The sequence below is a fragment of the Kwoniella botswanensis genome, chromosome 1, assembly GCF_036426115.1.
Source record: "Kwoniella botswanensis chromosome 1, complete sequence".
NCBI classification, from domain to species: domain Eukaryota; kingdom Fungi; phylum Basidiomycota; class Tremellomycetes; order Tremellales; family Cryptococcaceae; genus Kwoniella; species Kwoniella botswanensis.
The window spans coordinates 5,082,292-5,100,025 of NC_088599.1; the positions used below are offsets into that span (position 1 = coordinate 5,082,292).

Consider the following 17,734-nt stretch of genomic DNA (forward strand, 5'->3'; position numbering starts at 1 on the left):
TTATCCTCATAATCATCATGATGCTTTGGTTCGCCGAATGCGGACATGGTGACATGAGCAGGTACTTTCGATATGAAAGCTATGACTTTGGATATATGGGTTCTTCCTACTCTGAGACAGACATCTTCCACCTTCCTTACCTTGTCCATTCTCATCCTTTTCCATCAATCGATGACAACCTATTATCGACCTGTAAATAACTTTAATCAGAATGTCGCTGACTATCTCTGTCCCATTCACCATATTAACCTATGATCCACCTTCTTCGCCAATCTCATACATAGGTTTGAACAAGAAATTACCTGATAATCCCTATTATCAACATTCTCATCGATCGACACCACCAAAAGAGTCGAAAGGCTCTAGCGGTGTAGAAAGACCAGACAAAACGCCTTCGTAAGTCTAATCTCCTATTTGAGGGCGAGGAAGTAGCGTGATAATCGTAAAGTGATTGTATGCACAATATACTGATCTGTGTATGTTATGCCGTTTGAAATGCTCGTTCAGCGCACGAGCAAAAGGTGAGTTACTCCTTCTCGACCAATCTGGTTAGTTGGATGACGCTGATGATATTTTTACTATACATGATAGTTTTACCCTGGGTACAGGGGGTTAATGTAGAGGAAGAAACTGTACCAGATGGAATGTTTGGACCTTATCCTTCGAGTGAGCTTATGAATACGTCCATTTAAATTCCCCTTCACCATCAAAAGCATCTTCCATGACTTCCAAATACCTATCTTGACGTGACTGGCAATGCTGAGTGTATTGTCTCTGACAGGACCACAATCGATGGCCGAACCATCCCACCCTCAAGCCCAAGCCCGTCATCCATTCGCATATTCCAATGTCCCTACTCTCCCATTCGCAGCTCTAGGTGCAGGACACCGAACCCTGGAAGATCAGCCTACAGAATATGTCAAATCGCAAAGACCGGAGAGTGAAGTCCTGAGTAGAGGTGCAGGTATGAGAGCGATGGCTAGACCCGCTCACGCCACTGCTGGTGGGGGAGCTGGTGATGATACACCGGGAGGAATGAGTAGTATTGGAATGGGTACGTTTGGTTTGGAAGGGCAGAGTGCGTTAGGTCCTGCCGGTATACCTTTACCCAAGTCGAAATATGTGAGTGCACTCATCTCATACAGATTAATTTCCTGCTACCCAAGCTGACGTGAGAATGTAAGCAGACGGGCGTGACTGGATCACCCAAGAAATCGCAATACACTACACGAAAAGCACCACCTACTGCACCCCTTCCTCCAGATCCACCACAGACCAAACCTGATTCCGACGAACAACTTGAACAGCCCTCAGCTCATGAACACAAACCGCATCATGAATATCCATTCTCACACGCTGAAGCTCAGGCTAAACAACTTCAAGCTATGGAACGGGCTCGAGCAGCAGCCTTGGCTCAGTTAGAGGCCGCTCAGAGAAATTCCGCCATCGAAATGGAACATGAGATGTTGGCTGCTTTGGAGAACTCAATAATGCAAGGTGAAAAAGGACCAAGACAAACATACGATACGATGGACAGTGGACCTTCCTTCGGTCATATTTTGCATCAAAATGGAATACCACTATCTGCTAGACCATCAGTACAAATGCACAATCCCGATTTCTTCAGAATACCCTTCGGTGTTCCGGTTGGACTTAATGTGCCTAGGCCTCTGCTGGTCATGCGGGATAGTGCTGGAGCTGGATTAGGATTAGGTCTTAGTCCTGATTTATTGGATATCCTGGAGCATGATCAAGGTATCTCACCTAGAGGTCCCGAAGATAGAAGTGCCTTTGTCGAGACTGTCGAGGATGTGAGTTACGTTAGCTGCTATTATGATGTTGGGACGAATCTGTAGCTGATCACTGTTCTCTAATAGGAAGAAGCATCTGGCATACCAAGTGATGTTCGAACTGCCACTCCATCAAAACCTCCTTCGCAAGCTGTCAGGTCCGTCATTCAGGACCAGCCAGCTGCTCGAACAGAATCAGGAGTATTGGGTGACCGTATGACTGCGCCTCGATCTGTAGCTCAGACTGTAAGTCCGTCCTCCAGCAAAATTCACATTCTGCCTTCCTTTGTCCTCTTCGATCTTCCTTTCATACCTTGGCCTTAGCTGATGACCTTTCTATATAAGGCTGCCCCCGTTTCTGTACGAGCTCCCACGGAACATTTCAAATCACCCTCTGTCGGTCCCAAAGCACAATCTGCTGCACCATCAAAAGCAAGGAGTAAAGCTACAGCTAAAGCTCCAACAAAAGCACCTACGGTCAGGTCTCAAGCTTTCCCAAAACCTCCTTCTGTGGCTCCTACTCAAGCTAAATCAGCTGTTGGAAGAAGACAAGTACTGAAAGCAATGTCACAACACACCTTCATGGAGTATCCCGATGGCCAAACGCTTTATTCTCAAGTCCGAACCAAGAATACCCCGACGATCATCCCTAATTCAGTGCATGATCAGGATGAGAATGAGATTGAAGAAGACGAAGCATCCGTCGTACCTTCGCATCATGAATCGGTAGCTCCCACTACTATCAGTAATGTCAAGAAGTTGGTAGCGGAGAGTCGATTCCACGATGAAACGCTTTGTCAGTTATTGGATGCTGCTAGATTAAATTTGATTGGAGATGCTGCGAAGAAAGCTCTACAGAGAGCTGCAAGAGCTAGAGTCATTGAATTGAGGGATCTCAGAGAAAGAGGAGAGGTGAGTCGGCTCAGCTACTCGTCCTTGACAGACACATAAGCTGATCGCATTTATATGTATAGATCGAAGAGGGATTAAGAACGCCTATACCTGAAGAGCCGAGGTCCACTCAGTCAACTCCCGAGAAAGACAAGGAGAGAAGGTTAAAAAGCAGAGAGCGATCAAGGAGGAAGAGTCATTCAGAGAAAACAGAGGTGAGCAATTTTTTTCTCCTCTTTTCTTATTTGAAAGAGCAAAGGATTCAGCTTACATACATACATATCATTCTAGACGGTGGTGACAGCCCAAGAACCTCCTGCATGGGCTCAAGATGTAAGTCGAATCGTTGCCTTGATGTGCAGGGCCATGCTGATTACAATCATAGATCATGGGACGACTCGCCGCCTTCGATGCCCGATTCTCTGCTCTTGAACAGCAGAAGCATGAAGTTGAACATATGGGTCGACCCCCCACTCAGCACTCTCAAACCACTCAGGACATCCCTGGCAACTTGATCGACGAGTTGATGTTTAACGAAATGCCTTCCTCTGGCTTCACTCAAGGTATACATATGCCAAAAGGTCTCACTCAGTCCATCTTATTCCCGGAACACGCTTCGATACCTTCCATGCCTGGGCAAGCCAGTGCGAGAGCCACTACTCACTACAGTCACAAGCCCCTTTCGACTCATCCTGCTGGTCAGTCAGGATATGCACCTACCCACACTCCTGCAGCAAATGGAACGGTGGATTCCCGACATGCCCCAACGGCGGTTCCTACTCAACATGGTCAACACGCTCCTACTCAAGCTCGAAGTGCCGCCCCATCACATGCACCTACCAACGTCAATCCGGCTGAAATTCCTACTTGGGGCTCTGAAGTCGAGATTCCTCAGGCTAGCGATAACAATCTTCCACCTGTCGCTCCGACAATCAACATACTAGCCCCGACCGAATCAGGGTTAGGACCCAACGGCCGTCCCAGTACTCGAGCACCTTCTCCTTCCGTCAGATCAAGAGGTCCATCGAAAGCTGGTACTCATAATACTGGTCCAGATCATGTCGAGGTGACAGTAATCACCGAACGACCTATTCCCGATACTGCGGTACCCAATCCCGCAGAGAGAGACTTACCTGCGCCTCCTTCAGAAAGTGTTCGATCACACCGACCTACTCCACCCTCCAAATCTACGCCATTGGACGCGAACACTGTTCACACCCATACGGTTAGGTCTGTTCCGCCGGTACAAGGCAGTCAAGCAGGTACGATGCGTTATACACATGATGGTCAATCTTTCCCTGCTCAATCAGCATATATTGGAAGTCCCGATCAATATCCTCCTACGTTGACTAAGCCAGTTCCATCGAGTCAAGTGGCACCGACCAAAGCGCCGACCACGACCGCTGTCAAATCACCTAACACAGTACACCACCAGCAGATGAGTGATATTCACATGCAGGCTCACAATGTTATGATGTCCCCTCCTCAAAAGTACAATACACCTCCGAGAAGGGATATGATCCACATCATCGACCCATTACATCCAAATATGGGAGGATGGAAGCCGTGGGATATGCTTACTCAGAGATTGTACTCTTGGGCTTTGATCGCTGAGGAGAAGAGCTTTGTAAGGGCTTTAGAGGAAGTCAGCCTGGGAAGACAAGTGAGTTAGCTCGCCGTCGCGGGAAATCGAGCACCAGGAAGCTAACGGAAAACTTTGAGTATAGGTGGAAGAATTTCCTCTCAGTATATTTTTAATGATGACTTATAAGAGGTATGTCCAGCTGGCGTGTTTGTTACATCGATCAATCCAAGCTGATATGCTTGCTACAGATTGATCCGAAGGATTATGAGTGAAAACCCACCTATACCATGCGACAAGCTATTTGTCCCGCCGAATATAGCCAGTGCGATCAATGTGGCTGTCCATGCGGTGAGTTAACTTTTTAACGGTCGTTGATACAATAGGCATAGCTGACCAACTGTGCAGAGGAGATACCATGATGCAAAAGAAATATTACTGGAATTATGGAATTGTAAGCTGTAGTTCAGCAGCGCTAGATCTGATATAACAGCTTATCCTGACACCACGTGTATAGCTTTAGGAAGTGACGAGCCTCCACGGGTGATCATTGCGTTGGCACCTTTGGGCAACGATGTGAGTAAGACGCTCTCGTGATACTGAGGCAGTCATAATTGACAAGAAGATGTATTGCAGCTTGACCAATGGGCAGCTCATCGATACGATCTTGTCACTAGGCATTTGACGACTTATAGGGTATCGCATCTGGATGATATACAGACCGATGGTCGTGAGTTAGCTTCAAGTTCCGTGAGGGTGACTAAGCTGATCCATTTTATGGTCAGGTTCATTCTGGTGTAAGTGTTTAAGCGGGATTGATCCATTTTCACTAATTGGTTGCATGATGCCTTTCGAAGTCATGTCATTGATTTGTGATGTAAAAAATTCAGCGCTGATCGTCTGCATTGATATATGACAGGGTGGGAAGCAATAGGTCAAGCCTGGCGTTCACTCCAAATCCCCACAATGGAAGTTCTCGAGCAAAGCGGCAGACAGAGGATAATTAACGAGAGAAGACCTCCTGAACATCGACATGATAATTCGCTATACGCTGCTAATATAAGCAGAAACTTGTTACTGTAAGTCTGTTCCCAGTTGGACGTCCCGTTTGTCACGGTATATTATAGCTGATGTTTGATGGTTGGTCGATGATAACAGGGGATATCGACCGGAGAGACAGCAAGATTTGACCAAGTTGCGAGAATTGGTTTGGGCAGAGGTGAGTATGATTACCTTCCTTCAGCTTGGTTTACAGCTCAATGATGGAGGTCAGAACAGAGAAGAGCTGATCAATTGGATCGCACTGTAGGTGAAACGATTGTTGGGTAAGAAGAGAAACGGTAAATTGGTGGTGGAGCCTGAATCACCCGAACATCTATATGATGCCTAGTAGATTTACATCTCAACTCATGATTTGTAATTGTATTCAAAAACCCTTCCCATTGACAAGAAGCTTATTTGAAATATTTCATTCATCTTGATATCTTGTATGGATACCTACTCAATCAATTCGGATATTTTTCATGATATCATATAAGTTATACCCCGCCTGATGTTTCATAGTGAGAATGATAGAATGGAAAGAGACTAGAATGTACTGTATATCGTATCGTGAGATATATCCAAAATACTTCTTTTTGCATGCATATAACAATCAAATGTAACTGATATAACCAAGATAAATAAGTATATATAAACATGCATTTGTGTGATTGAATGTCCATAACGAAGAAACCCAATAGAAGACTGATAGGAAGTTTACAGTTTTACCAACTGTATTTTACAAAATCCTAAGCTGAACGCTAACTGATCAATGATCATTATCAAAACCCGGTGTACCTGCTCTACTCAAACTCCTCTGTGCCAGTCCAAGTTCACTAAGGTTAACCCTTGATGAATTCCTCGATATGGCATTAGCCGTAGTTGAAGAAGAATAATTCGCATTAGGCGTGGTAGTAGAAGAAGAAGAAGCCGCCAAAGCCAAACTTGATTCCCTTGATCTCGAATTTCCCGCTGGTGAATCATCGAATAATCCAGGAGGCGGATCATTCCATCCTCCACCATTCGATGACTTCTCCCATGAAGATGAGAGTAACAAGTTACTTGATATTTGTCGAGGTTTACCTGATCTGGAAGTAGATTTCCTACTAGGTGGAGAAGTAGGATTGAGGGAACCATTCAGATTAGGTGAAGTTGATGAACCCAGACCTAATCCTAATCCATTATCTGAAGTTGGTCCAGTAGAATTAGGTCTGATGATATTGGCAGGAACGAAGAACCCATTGTTGTTACCATTAGGAGTGGGTGAAGGAGGTTGTGAGCTGTCCGAGGAAGAGAAATTCGATAAAGGTAATGGCATCGAATTATGTCTTGGTAAGAAACCATTACCGTTCCTTCTTCCATTTCCATTATGAGAATTTCCAAATGGTATATTCCTTCTTATCGAATTACCTATTCTCAAAGTCCATAATCTTAATTTACCTGATCCAGTCTTATACCTCGTCCTCCCTGATCCACCCGACGAAGTAGGGTTCAGAGAAATTGACGAATCAGATATGAAACCATCTTCTAACGATCGATCGTAATCCGAAATACTAGGTTTCCTATTCCTACCCCTTTTCCCACCAGTCGTACTTGAGTAGTTATAGAATTTCCTTCTGAAGCAATTGAATAGACAGGCAAGGATGAAGAACGATACAAATCCATAGGCCCAAAGTGTTTGTATACCGATTTTCTGCAATTTGCTTTCCAGGCCAATTAATGGTAATGGGATATTATGGCTTATTTTGTTGATCCAAGCATTTTCAATTGTCGAAGATCTAGGTTTAACAGCTTTGGAAGCTTCGATAACCATTTTACCTAATGTCCATGAAATGGCAGTTTCACCAATTTCATCCATCGATTGAAAATGCGTTTTACTACCATTCTCAAATAATCCTTTTTCCCTCGCACGTCTTTCGGCTTCTTCATTGGTTTCTCCCACCTCACCTCCTGTGAGAGTGTTGTTACCCCCTGCATCGACTAAACGGGGTATACCGATACCTTCGTGAAGGACGTTAGAGATCCATGCACCTTTGAAACATTGCATCTGAAGACGTGACAGGTCGGCCTATGTAATCCATATAAGAGTAAAAAGCTTATCAGTCTCCACCATATTATAGCAGTTTGAATGAGAGAGAAGTGAGACGTGCGATGTAGGTATAACTCACCTCCGAACCCCTCCATCCATTCTCTTTCTCCACCTGTCCCTCAATATCTTTCCAATCCCTCATACAAAAATCGTTCATCCCTTTCTCCCATTCACCCCAATCCCAAATTCCACCTAGACCCAAAACCTGTTGGGCGGTATACCAATATTCACTTATCCCTATGAAACCCCTTTGATCATCTTTCGTAAAGTCTATATGTGGGGTCGGTAATCCAGCAAATAGACAATGATTCGTTGGACAAGGTTTGGAATGCTCCAACAATGGAGTTAAGTTCAACAAACATTCAGAGAATGATCCAGTTCCTTTGAACTTTGCCTCTTCAGTACCAGTGGTAGTCGTTAATTCTAGATCTTTAGGTAAACAAGGATCTTCAATAGGTTTATCTAATCCTGTTCCACTTAATTCCAAAGTCGGATTGGCTTTCTTCCAATTTTCGATCAAGTATTCCGCATATCGCTCTCTGGCTCTGTTCGTACCGAAGCCTAACCACGATGCGACAAATACGGGCCATTCGACCACTTCTCCAGATAACAATCTCAAACTGACCTTCCGCAAATTATCTTCGGGATATCCAGACTGGAGTATCTCGTGTGGAGAGGGTGAGAATGCCAACTGTGTGGATGCACCTCCCATATCTAAAAATCCAAATGTCGGTGAATGGTGAGATACGTCAACGGGGGTGACACTGTCGGATATGGAATTAGGAGGAGCTTCAGCAAGTGGAGAAAGGGGTAAGAGGTTTGTTGTTGAACTTGAAGTTGAGCTTGAACTTGATGAAGACGATGATGAAATGGTAGGGAGGTCGGGTGCATGACCGAATCCATCCATTAGGTAATTGACAGCTACCCAACCCCACATTCCTTCTTCCTCTCCTGATATCACACGTATATTCTCTCCGCAAGGTCCAGCAGAAGATGGTCCATCGACCTTGAAAGGATATTCATTCTTTATCAGATCACATGATGCTTGGAGGATCCCTTCGCGTGTATTTTCAGGTAAGAGTCGCATACCGGCTGTAGCGAGGATGTAGATTGGCGTGGAATGATGTTGAGATGGGGGGATATGCCGTAGTGCGTGTGATAGAAGGGGGGCAAGGTAATTTGGTATATCCTTTGGAGAGACGGTTGAAATACCTATTATCATCGAGTCAGTTACAGCCATCGTGTATATTCTTTATTCTACACTTTACATTGTTGAATCACCATCACTCACCAGGTTCAACTCTTTTCACCCAATCATCACCTTCAACGCCCTTTCCGACTCTCACCAACCTCCTCAGCGCGACATTCTCTACCTCCTTCCCTTTTCCTTTTCCTTTTCCTTTACCGAACAGACTACTATTCCACCACCATCTGGATTTACCAATCTTCTCCGGAACTTGTTGAGCATACGAGACTTCCTGTAAAATCTCTGCTCTCTCTAGATCTGGGTCTCGCCATGAGTATATCTGTAACCTAGATCCAGATGATCCTGCATCAATGACAAGTGCATAGTGCGTGGTGGAAGATGATATAGAAGGTGCCATGGGATACGAAGGTATCGAGGTAGTTGGAACAAAAGAGTGATATTGATGGTCAAGTTCTCGCTTTGACTTTTTTGGTTTTTCTGTTTTTGGACTTCTTCAATTGGTGGGATGTGTTTTCCAACGCTTTTCTACCAAGAACTCGTGATCATGTTTCCTCTCTTTTGGGATGCAGGTTGACAGCGGTTGTCTGTGTGTTGTATTATGAATGCAGGATGAGGAGTATTGACTGACTGTGCAAGCAAGAGGTGACAGAATCAACGAATAGACGCACAAACAACAACATCGATATCCCAATTCAGAGGACTGATAGACGTGTGTGTCACGTGGTCCCCACCGCGTGGTATCAATTGAACAATTCACCATACATACCCGATTGAATCGATTATCCCCCGTTAGGTCTCGGTATGTGCACGCATACATAGATAGTGGTGATCAGGATGCGTCAATTAGATGATTCAACAAGTGACGAGAGTAGAGCTACCTGCGATGTGTCGCTTCAAACGTGAACGAGAAGACAAAACAGACAGTCGATCAGATCAATTGTGCCTCCCTCGTCAAGGCCCAACGACCCAAGATTCCAATTTCCCAGAATGCGAATGGTGATGCATAACGTATGCAGATGTATCCCAATATATGATATGATATAATACCTTTTTGACAAGTCTATACGAGAGAAACGGTAGCACCGAGATCTTGTAATGTCTTTTGTAATTTCTCTGCTTCTTCTTTTGGTAAGTTCTCTTTGAGGGTTTGAGGGACGGATTCGACGAATTTCTTGGCCTAGGTGAATACAAGTACAAAAAGATTGTCAGCTTTGTTTTGCTTGTTTTGTCACTTGACCATCTGCGGATTGCCGCTTGACACCTCTATTCGGATCTCCAGATATAATCTGATGGACGTTGCCCGTCATTCCCTCCCTTCCTTTCGACTATCATGCATACGCTTGTCCCGTCTTACAACGAACCATATGTTCCACCGGCAAAGAGATCCTCACTCACCTCGACCAAGTTCATATTAGGCATAATAGCCTTTACCTCCCTGATGATCTTTGCTTTCGCAGCGGCATCGAATTTCTCAAGTTTGACAGTGAAGATTGTCTTCTCCTTTGGTTTCTCCTCGGCAGCTTCGGCTGGTTCTCCTGATGCGCCCGCTGAGGCTGAAGCTGCTGGGGCTGCTGAGGCGGCGGGGAGGGCGATTTCCGTTATGTTGAGTTTGGTCTGATTGACATCAACGAAGGGTTCGTTTATCAGCACGTAATCTTATGGTCACAGGTTATTGTATCTCTCAGAGCGGAAATTCGACCGATATTGGTGAGGAAGACCAGCGTCAAGATCTCCTCAGATATGTCCACTATCTTGAACACTGTTTTTTCGATAACCAATAAAGCTTTCCGCTCTTCCACATTTTACGATTCGACGGTCTCAATCATTCCTTGCTCCGCTTCCCCTTTCCCACTCATTTTCCCTTCCGTCCAATCTCCACTACCTGCCCTACCCTTCTCTTCTCATATGCATGCAAATCATGCACTCACCTTGAGAGCGCTAACCAACTCCGATACCTCCAACAACGTCAAACTCGAGATCTGGTCTACGATAGGTGAGATCTTAGGTGAAACAGGGGCAGCAGCAGCGGCGGAAGAGGAGGATTCAGCTTCGGCAAAAAGTGGTCTTGAAGTTGATAATGGACGGGAGAGGATGAGTCGGGAGGATGATGCTCGGGCGGAACGAAGGAGGGTTCGGGGGATCTAACAGTCGAAATGGACAGGGTAAAGCTCAGCATGACATTCGACAGAATCCGATCGGTCCAACATGTACTTACGCTCATTTTGTGTGCTAGTTACTTGAGTAGATGAGAGGAAGAGGTGCTGTCGAGATAGTCGGAGATTGTGTTGTTAACCACTGTTGTCATCAAGCTGTAATTCCATACCAGCTGAATCTCATCAAGTCTCGAAATCTCATCTCATCTCGAAAAAGTGGAAAATAAAGTCATAACCCTCGTCGGAATGCCACACTGACGATAACTCCGTATTTCTCCGGCTTCAGCATAGACCTCCACCATACATGTCCAACGACAACAACGACTAACACGTACAATATCTGTCTTGTACATCTTCCTCATTCTCTCTCTATGGTTACTCTCACCTCCACCCCCCATATACAATCAGGACAAGAGAGAGATCAGGAGAAAGAAGACAGTTAATAGCATTTAAGGACGAAAAAATCACTCTGATCTACACCACTCACTCACCATGTCCGAGCCAACCCTTCCTCCCTCCACTTCCCAGCACACCCTCTCCCTCGATGCTCTACCTGTCCAATCCCCTCCACCACCCGAGATCGAATCGACTTTATCTAGACTATCCGCCTACCGAAATGTAAGGGGAGTTATGATTCTCTCGAGATCGTCATCAGCCTCTATACAGCCTGACGGCAGTTCTAGTGAGAATGGCGGTGGTGCTCTTGCAGGTGTTGGAGGTATCATACAGACTACCGGGAATGTCTTCGAAGGTGAATCAGGAAAGAAGTACGCAAAAGCTGTAGAAGAGATAGTACTGAGGGTAGGGAAGGCTTTGAATGATTGTGAGCAAGGTGTAAGTCCCCCACAATCCATTCAATGAGCTGAGATAAGCCGAACACATATCTTCGGTCATGAATGATCCAACAGCTGATACTGTGAACGGGGTGATGTAGGACGAACTGAAATTTATGAGGATACGGACAAAGAAACATGAATTGATCATTACACCAGGTAAATCAGCTTCTAGTATCGCGAGTATTGACGCTGCAAGCTGATTTGTGTGAACAGATGAGAAATACCTTTTGGTCGTATTGCAAGATCCCGGGCAATCATAATAGATGCAATGTGCAGTGTAGTTTCATCTAATAGTAGAGATGATCAGGATATTGGATATATGTCTGATCCTCTTATAGGGTATAGAGCGAACGAAGAGAATGAAGAGGAAGAGGGAGGAGTATATTAATGACATTTAACGAACAACTGCATGTACGACACTATTTTATCATCCACACACGACATATGCGATGAATGCTATCAAGATCTGGTGTAGCTGTTGTTGCTATATCACGATGCATGGCAGGATTCGAAGCGTTTCCCACACTAAGGGGTTTATGAGCCCCAAGGTCTATATATCTAATCTCATCATATGTCCAGATATCTATAAGTCTAGTCTATTAATCTATAATATACAATTCGATATATATGCAAATAGTCACACTCTTCTCTATCTATATCTCCATCAGAATGCACTCATCCTTCAGTTCGCTATTGGTCTTCCATCAAATAACCCTATTTCTCACTTCCTTACCATCGAAATAATCTGCCATTATATCAACAGCTTTCATACATCCATCAAGCGTGACCGAATCTGTACTACCACCACTGAAGGGCAAAAATATTTCATAAAAGCGTCAGCAACGTTCGGATTGGGTTTTGGGATCATAATACTGAAGTGAGAATCCTCTCGAGAAAGAAGGAAAGTGACAACACCACTCACAGATGAGGTAGTACCACCGTATTTCTCAACTTGCCCAATTTCCCCATCGTCTCCCCATGAGCAGGTTCAATCTCCCAAACATCAATACCTGCTCCACCCAATTTGCCACTCTCCAGAGCCTCTTCCAACGCTCTCTCATCTATGATCCCGCCCCGTGCAGTATTAACAATCACCGCATCATCTTTCATTATCCCCAATTCATTTTTGCCTATCAATCCTCTTGTCGAATCATTCAATGGACAATGTAACGAAACGACATCCGATCGTTTCAACAACTCTTCCAGATTGTCTACTCTCTCGTGAGGGATGGTAGTAGGATATTTAGGATCGTTGGTGTTGGTCCATCGAGATGAGGGTGAAGAAGGTGAATAAACCAGTATGGGACAATTGAATGCCAACAGTAATTTTGCCAATTCGTAGGATGTATCTCCCATACCTACTAGACCGACCGTTTTGCCGAATAGTCCAGGGGCGAGGGCAGTGATGGAAGGTACCTTTTCACCGGATCGGATTCGATTATCTACCTCTACAACTCGTCGGAGGACTGTCAGAGCGAGGGTAAGAGCAAGCTCTGCGACTGCCTGGAAATTGTTACATGAATTCAGTTATGGCATGGTATATTTTAGAACAGGCAAAGTGAAATGACAAGATTGTCATCATATCTTTTTTTCCCTCAATGTTTGGCATCATCATCAGTAACAGAACCCACCTGAGCATTCCCACCTGGACAATTCGTCACTATGATCCCCCTTTCCTTCGCAGTAGGTATATGTATATTATCTACTCCCACGCCGTTCCGGGAGATGATCTTGAGATTAGGAGCTTGAAGTAACATATCTCGAGTGATGTTGGATACACGAAGTACTATTGTATATCAAATATCAAATGTCAGCGACGATATCAAAGAGCTCAGCTGAAACCCTTGGTTTGTCCATGAATAGTTTTGAGAAGGCATACTCACATATCCCATCTATCTGAGCCATGATGTCCTCGACACTCCCATCATGAGGTCTCAACACTTTGCCGAATTTCTGTTCTGCATATACCTCAGCTTTGGGATGGAAGGGCGTATGAAGGTAGACCGTAGCTTTTTTCGCCCCTAGCGGAGATGTCGTGGGGATGGTCATGTCGTGAAGTCTGTGCTAACTTTATGACTGCGATATAGGTAGAGGCGGGCTGTGAAATGCACAAAGACACAAGACACTAGACACTAGACACAAGATGAAATACGAGCCAAGTAGAAAGATAACGACCTGCACTAACTATAATTTTGTTTGGAATTAATTTCGGGATAGTCCGAAATCCGATGTTCCGTGATAACACTCATCACGACAGTCGTATGGGGACCGAGATGCCTTGATTTTCAATCTCGATTCTGAGCGTCGTGCACCATTTTTATTCATCCGCACAAGAATCAAATCATGCCGAATGATGCTGATGCATCGATAATCTGTGCTACGAGTATGGCTTGCTGCATATGCTCTTATCTTGCTGCATTCAAAGCTAAGCTCTGACCTCCCATTTTAGACTCATCAAGCATGTCTGAGAGGCTGAGTTTTGGCATCAAGGTGCTTTGAGGTCTTTTGAAGACCATCCTGTCGTTTCTCATAGAGATCCAGACCTCCTTGTGCATACAATATGTGTGTAGAGAGCCTGCAAAACAAGCCCTCCAACGTGTGAAATCAAGAATCGCCCAAGATCACATAATCACTATCGGTTTCTCAATAGAAGTAGTTGGAATCGAGTATTAGGGTGTTCATTTTTCAGGGTATGAGTAGTTGGGAAATTGTAACGAGATATATTGGCGGGACTTTGCATGTATCTATAGCAAATCCGCGGTCCATGTCGACTGTTGACTAAACTCGGGGTATGACATATCGAAAGAAAATGATCAATTTATATTCTCCTTCTGCTCGTTGAACTGAGCGATCCATTCCTGTATAAAGTTGATCTCGAGCTCGTGGACATCTTTGATCCTTGGAGGTTCTTTCGAGTGATCCTCCAGTCCGTTCTAAAATTTGCAAAAGACCTCGTCAGCTTCGTGGCGCCTTCTTTCATATGAGGTTTTAATGATGATCGATTATACAGGGCTTGGGATCCAACTTACCTCATCATAATGATGTACACCATCTGCAAACACATACGCAACGATGAGCATCGGCATCATCATCTCTACTCTTCTAACAAAGCTAAGACATTCACTTACCAAATATCAAATGTACAGGTCTATTCACCGAAGATTTCCTTCTAGGTGCCCAATCACTCTGAGGTGTCTACTCGGTCGTTATAATCAGTATCAATGTATACGACCTAAATGATATCGAAACCGAAACTCACCATTGGTCTCCAGGGATCTCTGTCACCATCTATAAATGCTAATCTATCAAATTCAATCTCATAATCACCTCTCCTATTGACCTCTTCCACATCTGGCCATTCAGGTACAGTAAAGTGCTTGCCTGGAGGGAAGGCTTGTCGGCAAGTTTTGGATGTGTACTCGAGGGTGAGCCTATTGTCAACATTGGTCAGTCTATTTAATGGACATTACGTTCATGGGAGAATTGTACCTACTTGTTCGAAATTATCCGGGGACCTTCGAGAGGCGCCGGCATAAAGTAACCCCATTGTGTGCAGACTGGCATTTATCAAAATATGTCAATATGCATTCCGGTCAACTTCAAGAGGAGGTTCTCTCTTCAGATAATGATACGAATGTACGTTGTACTCTCACTCACCTTGGAAAAGCCACAATCTCCACGTTTGTTCCAAATCTGTTTCTCTGAACTTGGAATCCTGGGAAGTACCAAAGCACTGACCATCATACAGAATACGATTAGCTCTAAACAAATGACGCTGAGATTATCAAATTGAGCCGTACATCTTCGATATCAGTTGCGGGTTTCCCCTTGGATCGTGGACACCTAGCCACGACATTCTGTTGATTGTCAATATATCATCAGCCAGATCTCAGTATGGGCAAGAACAGGGGTATACGTACCTCTTTTATATATTTCCCATAGTTGATGATCGACGCTGGTCTGAGTGCAAGTCAAATCCTAGAGGTAAGTTGATATTTCAAGCTTTCCGAGCTTTATCCACATCACATTATTGACAACTTACATCCTTATCAGACCCAATTTACTGCCTGCACCTTTGGCAGTAAGCGAATCGCAGAAGTTGTAAAACTCATTTGATCCGACTGAGCAATCAAGGTCATATATCAGCAGAGGGATATTGGAGTATGCTTGGATGAGGACTACTTCTTACCTTTCGGATCCCAGTTCTTAGCTTGCCAATAACCTATATCTCCACGATTAGCTAAGACTTTACGTATGTGGGACAGAACGCTCACCTAAGGGACCAGATATGACATCTGCGAAATCCTCATTACTCAACAGTTCTTCCAATCCAAACAGTCCTTTGAGATATCTAGGGATGGGTTCAGGTTGATCTAACAGGTGATCAATAAGTTCGATCGCAGCTTGTAAGGTGTTGATACAATTTTCAGGTGCGTATCGCTGGATGGGATCGTAATATTGCGGGAAGTTGATTTGAGAGTGTGTAACGGCTAAATCCAATAGATCATGATAATCAGCAACTCGAGGGAAAATGATCGGATATCAAATTGTCGATATAAAAACTCACCACTACTTGCTATTGCACCCCATACCAAGTGAGGATACTCTTTCCTCATATGCGCAGCCCTCGCACCTGCATATGAACCTCCGTAGTATATCCATGCGGTATTATTGGGATGAAGGGCATCTGGAGATAGTTGTGCGAGGATAGAGGAAGGAGGCTTAAATTTCTCAATGAACTGTGAGACATAGAGAATAAATGATCAGCGAGATTTCAGAAGAGTTATGGGACAGAAGTGAATATAGACACTCACATGAGCTGAATCTTCAAGTGCTTCTTTATTATTCAAAAATCTAAGATCATCAGTCGAGAATGAATCGACAGGAACCGAATCGCCGTAATATCTTCGACACAAAACACAGAACTTCAGCTATCTCAATTCTTGAGCCATTTGGCGGGAGACATTAGCTCACCTATGTTCTAAAACTATACCAATACCACCCGTAGCATTACTCAATATCTGAAGGATTCCTTTCTCCAAGAAAGGGACTCTACACACCCCCATCCAAACGGATCAGCCTTTGACTTCTTTTATTGTTAGTGTGAAACCCACCTATCCTGTCCACTAGTCTCACCACCATCCAACAAGAACACTGGTCCACCTTCTTTGTAGAAACTAGTATCTATCCAATATCTTTGACAGAACGTTCCATTGACGGTATCATCGAAATGACTGATCTTTTGTGGGAAACAGTGTGCTTTGTATAATGGTTTACTGGATGTATAGAATGGTCGTTGTATGTCATCTTGACTATCAAACAACCGACATTCTTTGTCAGTATAACATACAGTCAGAACACACAAGAATGCGTATATCTCATAGAGTGGTACATACATTTTTGACAGCTTAGCCTGCTCATCCTTGATTTTCTGCTCTTTCAACAGACTCTTCCATAATCCGATTTGAGGTCTGCCATTCAACAGCAATTCACGGTGCGTATGTGGATCTAGGGTTGTTTTCGTACCGAGCACTGGATAGGCAAGCAAGGAGCTGAGCAGTAAGAGAGGAGAGAGGAATACCATCTTCTCCTTTGATTGAGCTGGACACTATATACAGTACAATACCGATGATCATGGACTAATGGATGGATGGATCTTATGCGACAGTTCGATTATATCATCGTTCGCTCATGGAGACACATGTTGAGTTGAGTGTTGCGGATATGACCGAGCAGGTACCGCAACCGGAAATCAACACAAACCCGTAGAAAATTTCCAGCTCATCCAATCAATCTGAGAACCAGCACAATGCATGACATATAACATACGAACATTCATTGAGATGTATCACTCATCCTCCACTTCTCATCCTGTTAAAGACCAAGATGAATCTCCGACTGAACGGTGGAAAGACCGATGAGCTTCCGTCCTATATAAAGAAGGGAACCTTGCTTCATTCTGAGCTCTTCCGAGCACCTAACTTGTCGTAGGAGGTAGACAGTCAAGCGACTCTGTATATGCGCAAAATTAAAGTCAGCTCGATAATTCTTGTGCGATGATCAAGAAATAGATAAATGAGCTTACCTATAAGGAAGAGTTCTGTAGGTAAAAGAAGAAGAAGAAGTAGGAAATAAACGTAGATTG

The 17,734-nt window shown here is 44.2% G+C and overlaps 6 protein-coding genes across 6 annotated transcripts; 2 read left to right on the forward strand and 4 right to left on the reverse strand.

Annotated features, from left to right (window-relative positions):
• Positions 1-211: 211 nt before the first annotated feature.
• On the forward strand, positions 212-5,653 carry L199_001941 (uncharacterized protein; the record flags this gene model as incomplete). The annotated part of the gene is made up of 19 exons (XM_064887693.1): positions 212-396; positions 508-521; positions 592-666; positions 782-1,122; positions 1,188-1,811; positions 1,878-2,036; positions 2,136-2,702; positions 2,765-2,896; positions 2,973-3,014; positions 3,067-4,344; positions 4,409-4,455; positions 4,515-4,614; positions 4,672-4,717; positions 4,781-4,839; positions 4,900-4,993; positions 5,049-5,060; positions 5,183-5,342; positions 5,422-5,482; positions 5,573-5,653. The coding sequence occupies 19 exons, from the start codon at positions 212-214 to the stop codon at positions 5,651-5,653; spliced, it is 4,077 nt and encodes a 1,358-aa protein (XP_064743765.1).
• A 420-nt stretch (positions 5,654-6,073) lies between these two features.
• L199_001942 (uncharacterized protein) lies at positions 6,074-8,997 on the reverse strand (the record flags this gene model as incomplete). The annotated part of the gene is made up of 4 exons (XM_064887694.1): positions 6,074-7,372; positions 7,473-8,182; positions 8,288-8,605; positions 8,685-8,997. The coding sequence occupies 4 exons, from the start codon at positions 8,995-8,997 to the stop codon at positions 6,074-6,076; spliced, it is 2,640 nt and encodes an 879-aa protein (XP_064743766.1).
• Positions 8,998-9,660: 663 nt separating this feature from the next.
• Positions 9,661-10,821, reverse strand: L199_001943 (ribosomal protein L7/L12; the record flags this gene model as incomplete). Its single annotated transcript, XM_064887695.1, has 4 exons — positions 9,661-9,777; positions 9,996-10,214; positions 10,529-10,741; positions 10,816-10,821. The coding sequence occupies 4 exons, from the start codon at positions 10,819-10,821 to the stop codon at positions 9,661-9,663; spliced, it is 555 nt and encodes a 184-aa protein (XP_064743767.1).
• Positions 10,822-11,245: 424 nt separating this feature from the next.
• L199_001944 (uncharacterized protein) lies at positions 11,246-11,849 on the forward strand (the record flags this gene model as incomplete). The annotated part of the gene is made up of 3 exons (XM_064887696.1): positions 11,246-11,587; positions 11,688-11,745; positions 11,803-11,849. The coding sequence occupies 3 exons, from the start codon at positions 11,246-11,248 to the stop codon at positions 11,847-11,849; spliced, it is 447 nt and encodes a 148-aa protein (XP_064743768.1).
• A 444-nt stretch (positions 11,850-12,293) lies between these two features.
• Positions 12,294-13,638, reverse strand: L199_001945 (uncharacterized protein; the record flags this gene model as incomplete). Its single annotated transcript, XM_064887697.1, has 4 exons — positions 12,294-12,396; positions 12,512-13,092; positions 13,221-13,375; positions 13,473-13,638. The coding sequence occupies 4 exons, from the start codon at positions 13,636-13,638 to the stop codon at positions 12,294-12,296; spliced, it is 1,005 nt and encodes a 334-aa protein (XP_064743769.1).
• Positions 13,639-14,402: 764 nt separating this feature from the next.
• On the reverse strand, positions 14,403-17,173 carry L199_001946 (uncharacterized protein; the record flags this gene model as incomplete). The annotated part of the gene is made up of 16 exons (XM_064887698.1): positions 14,403-14,522; positions 14,619-14,641; positions 14,718-14,784; positions 14,849-15,020; positions 15,083-15,146; positions 15,247-15,322; positions 15,390-15,446; positions 15,510-15,549; positions 15,632-15,710; positions 15,779-15,811; positions 15,864-16,079; positions 16,157-16,328; positions 16,404-16,494; positions 16,564-16,641; positions 16,704-16,901; positions 16,986-17,173. 16 exons carry the CDS (start codon positions 17,171-17,173, stop codon positions 14,403-14,405), a joined length of 1,674 nt encoding a protein of 557 aa, XP_064743770.1.
• Between the last annotated feature and the right edge of the window lie 561 nt (positions 17,174-17,734).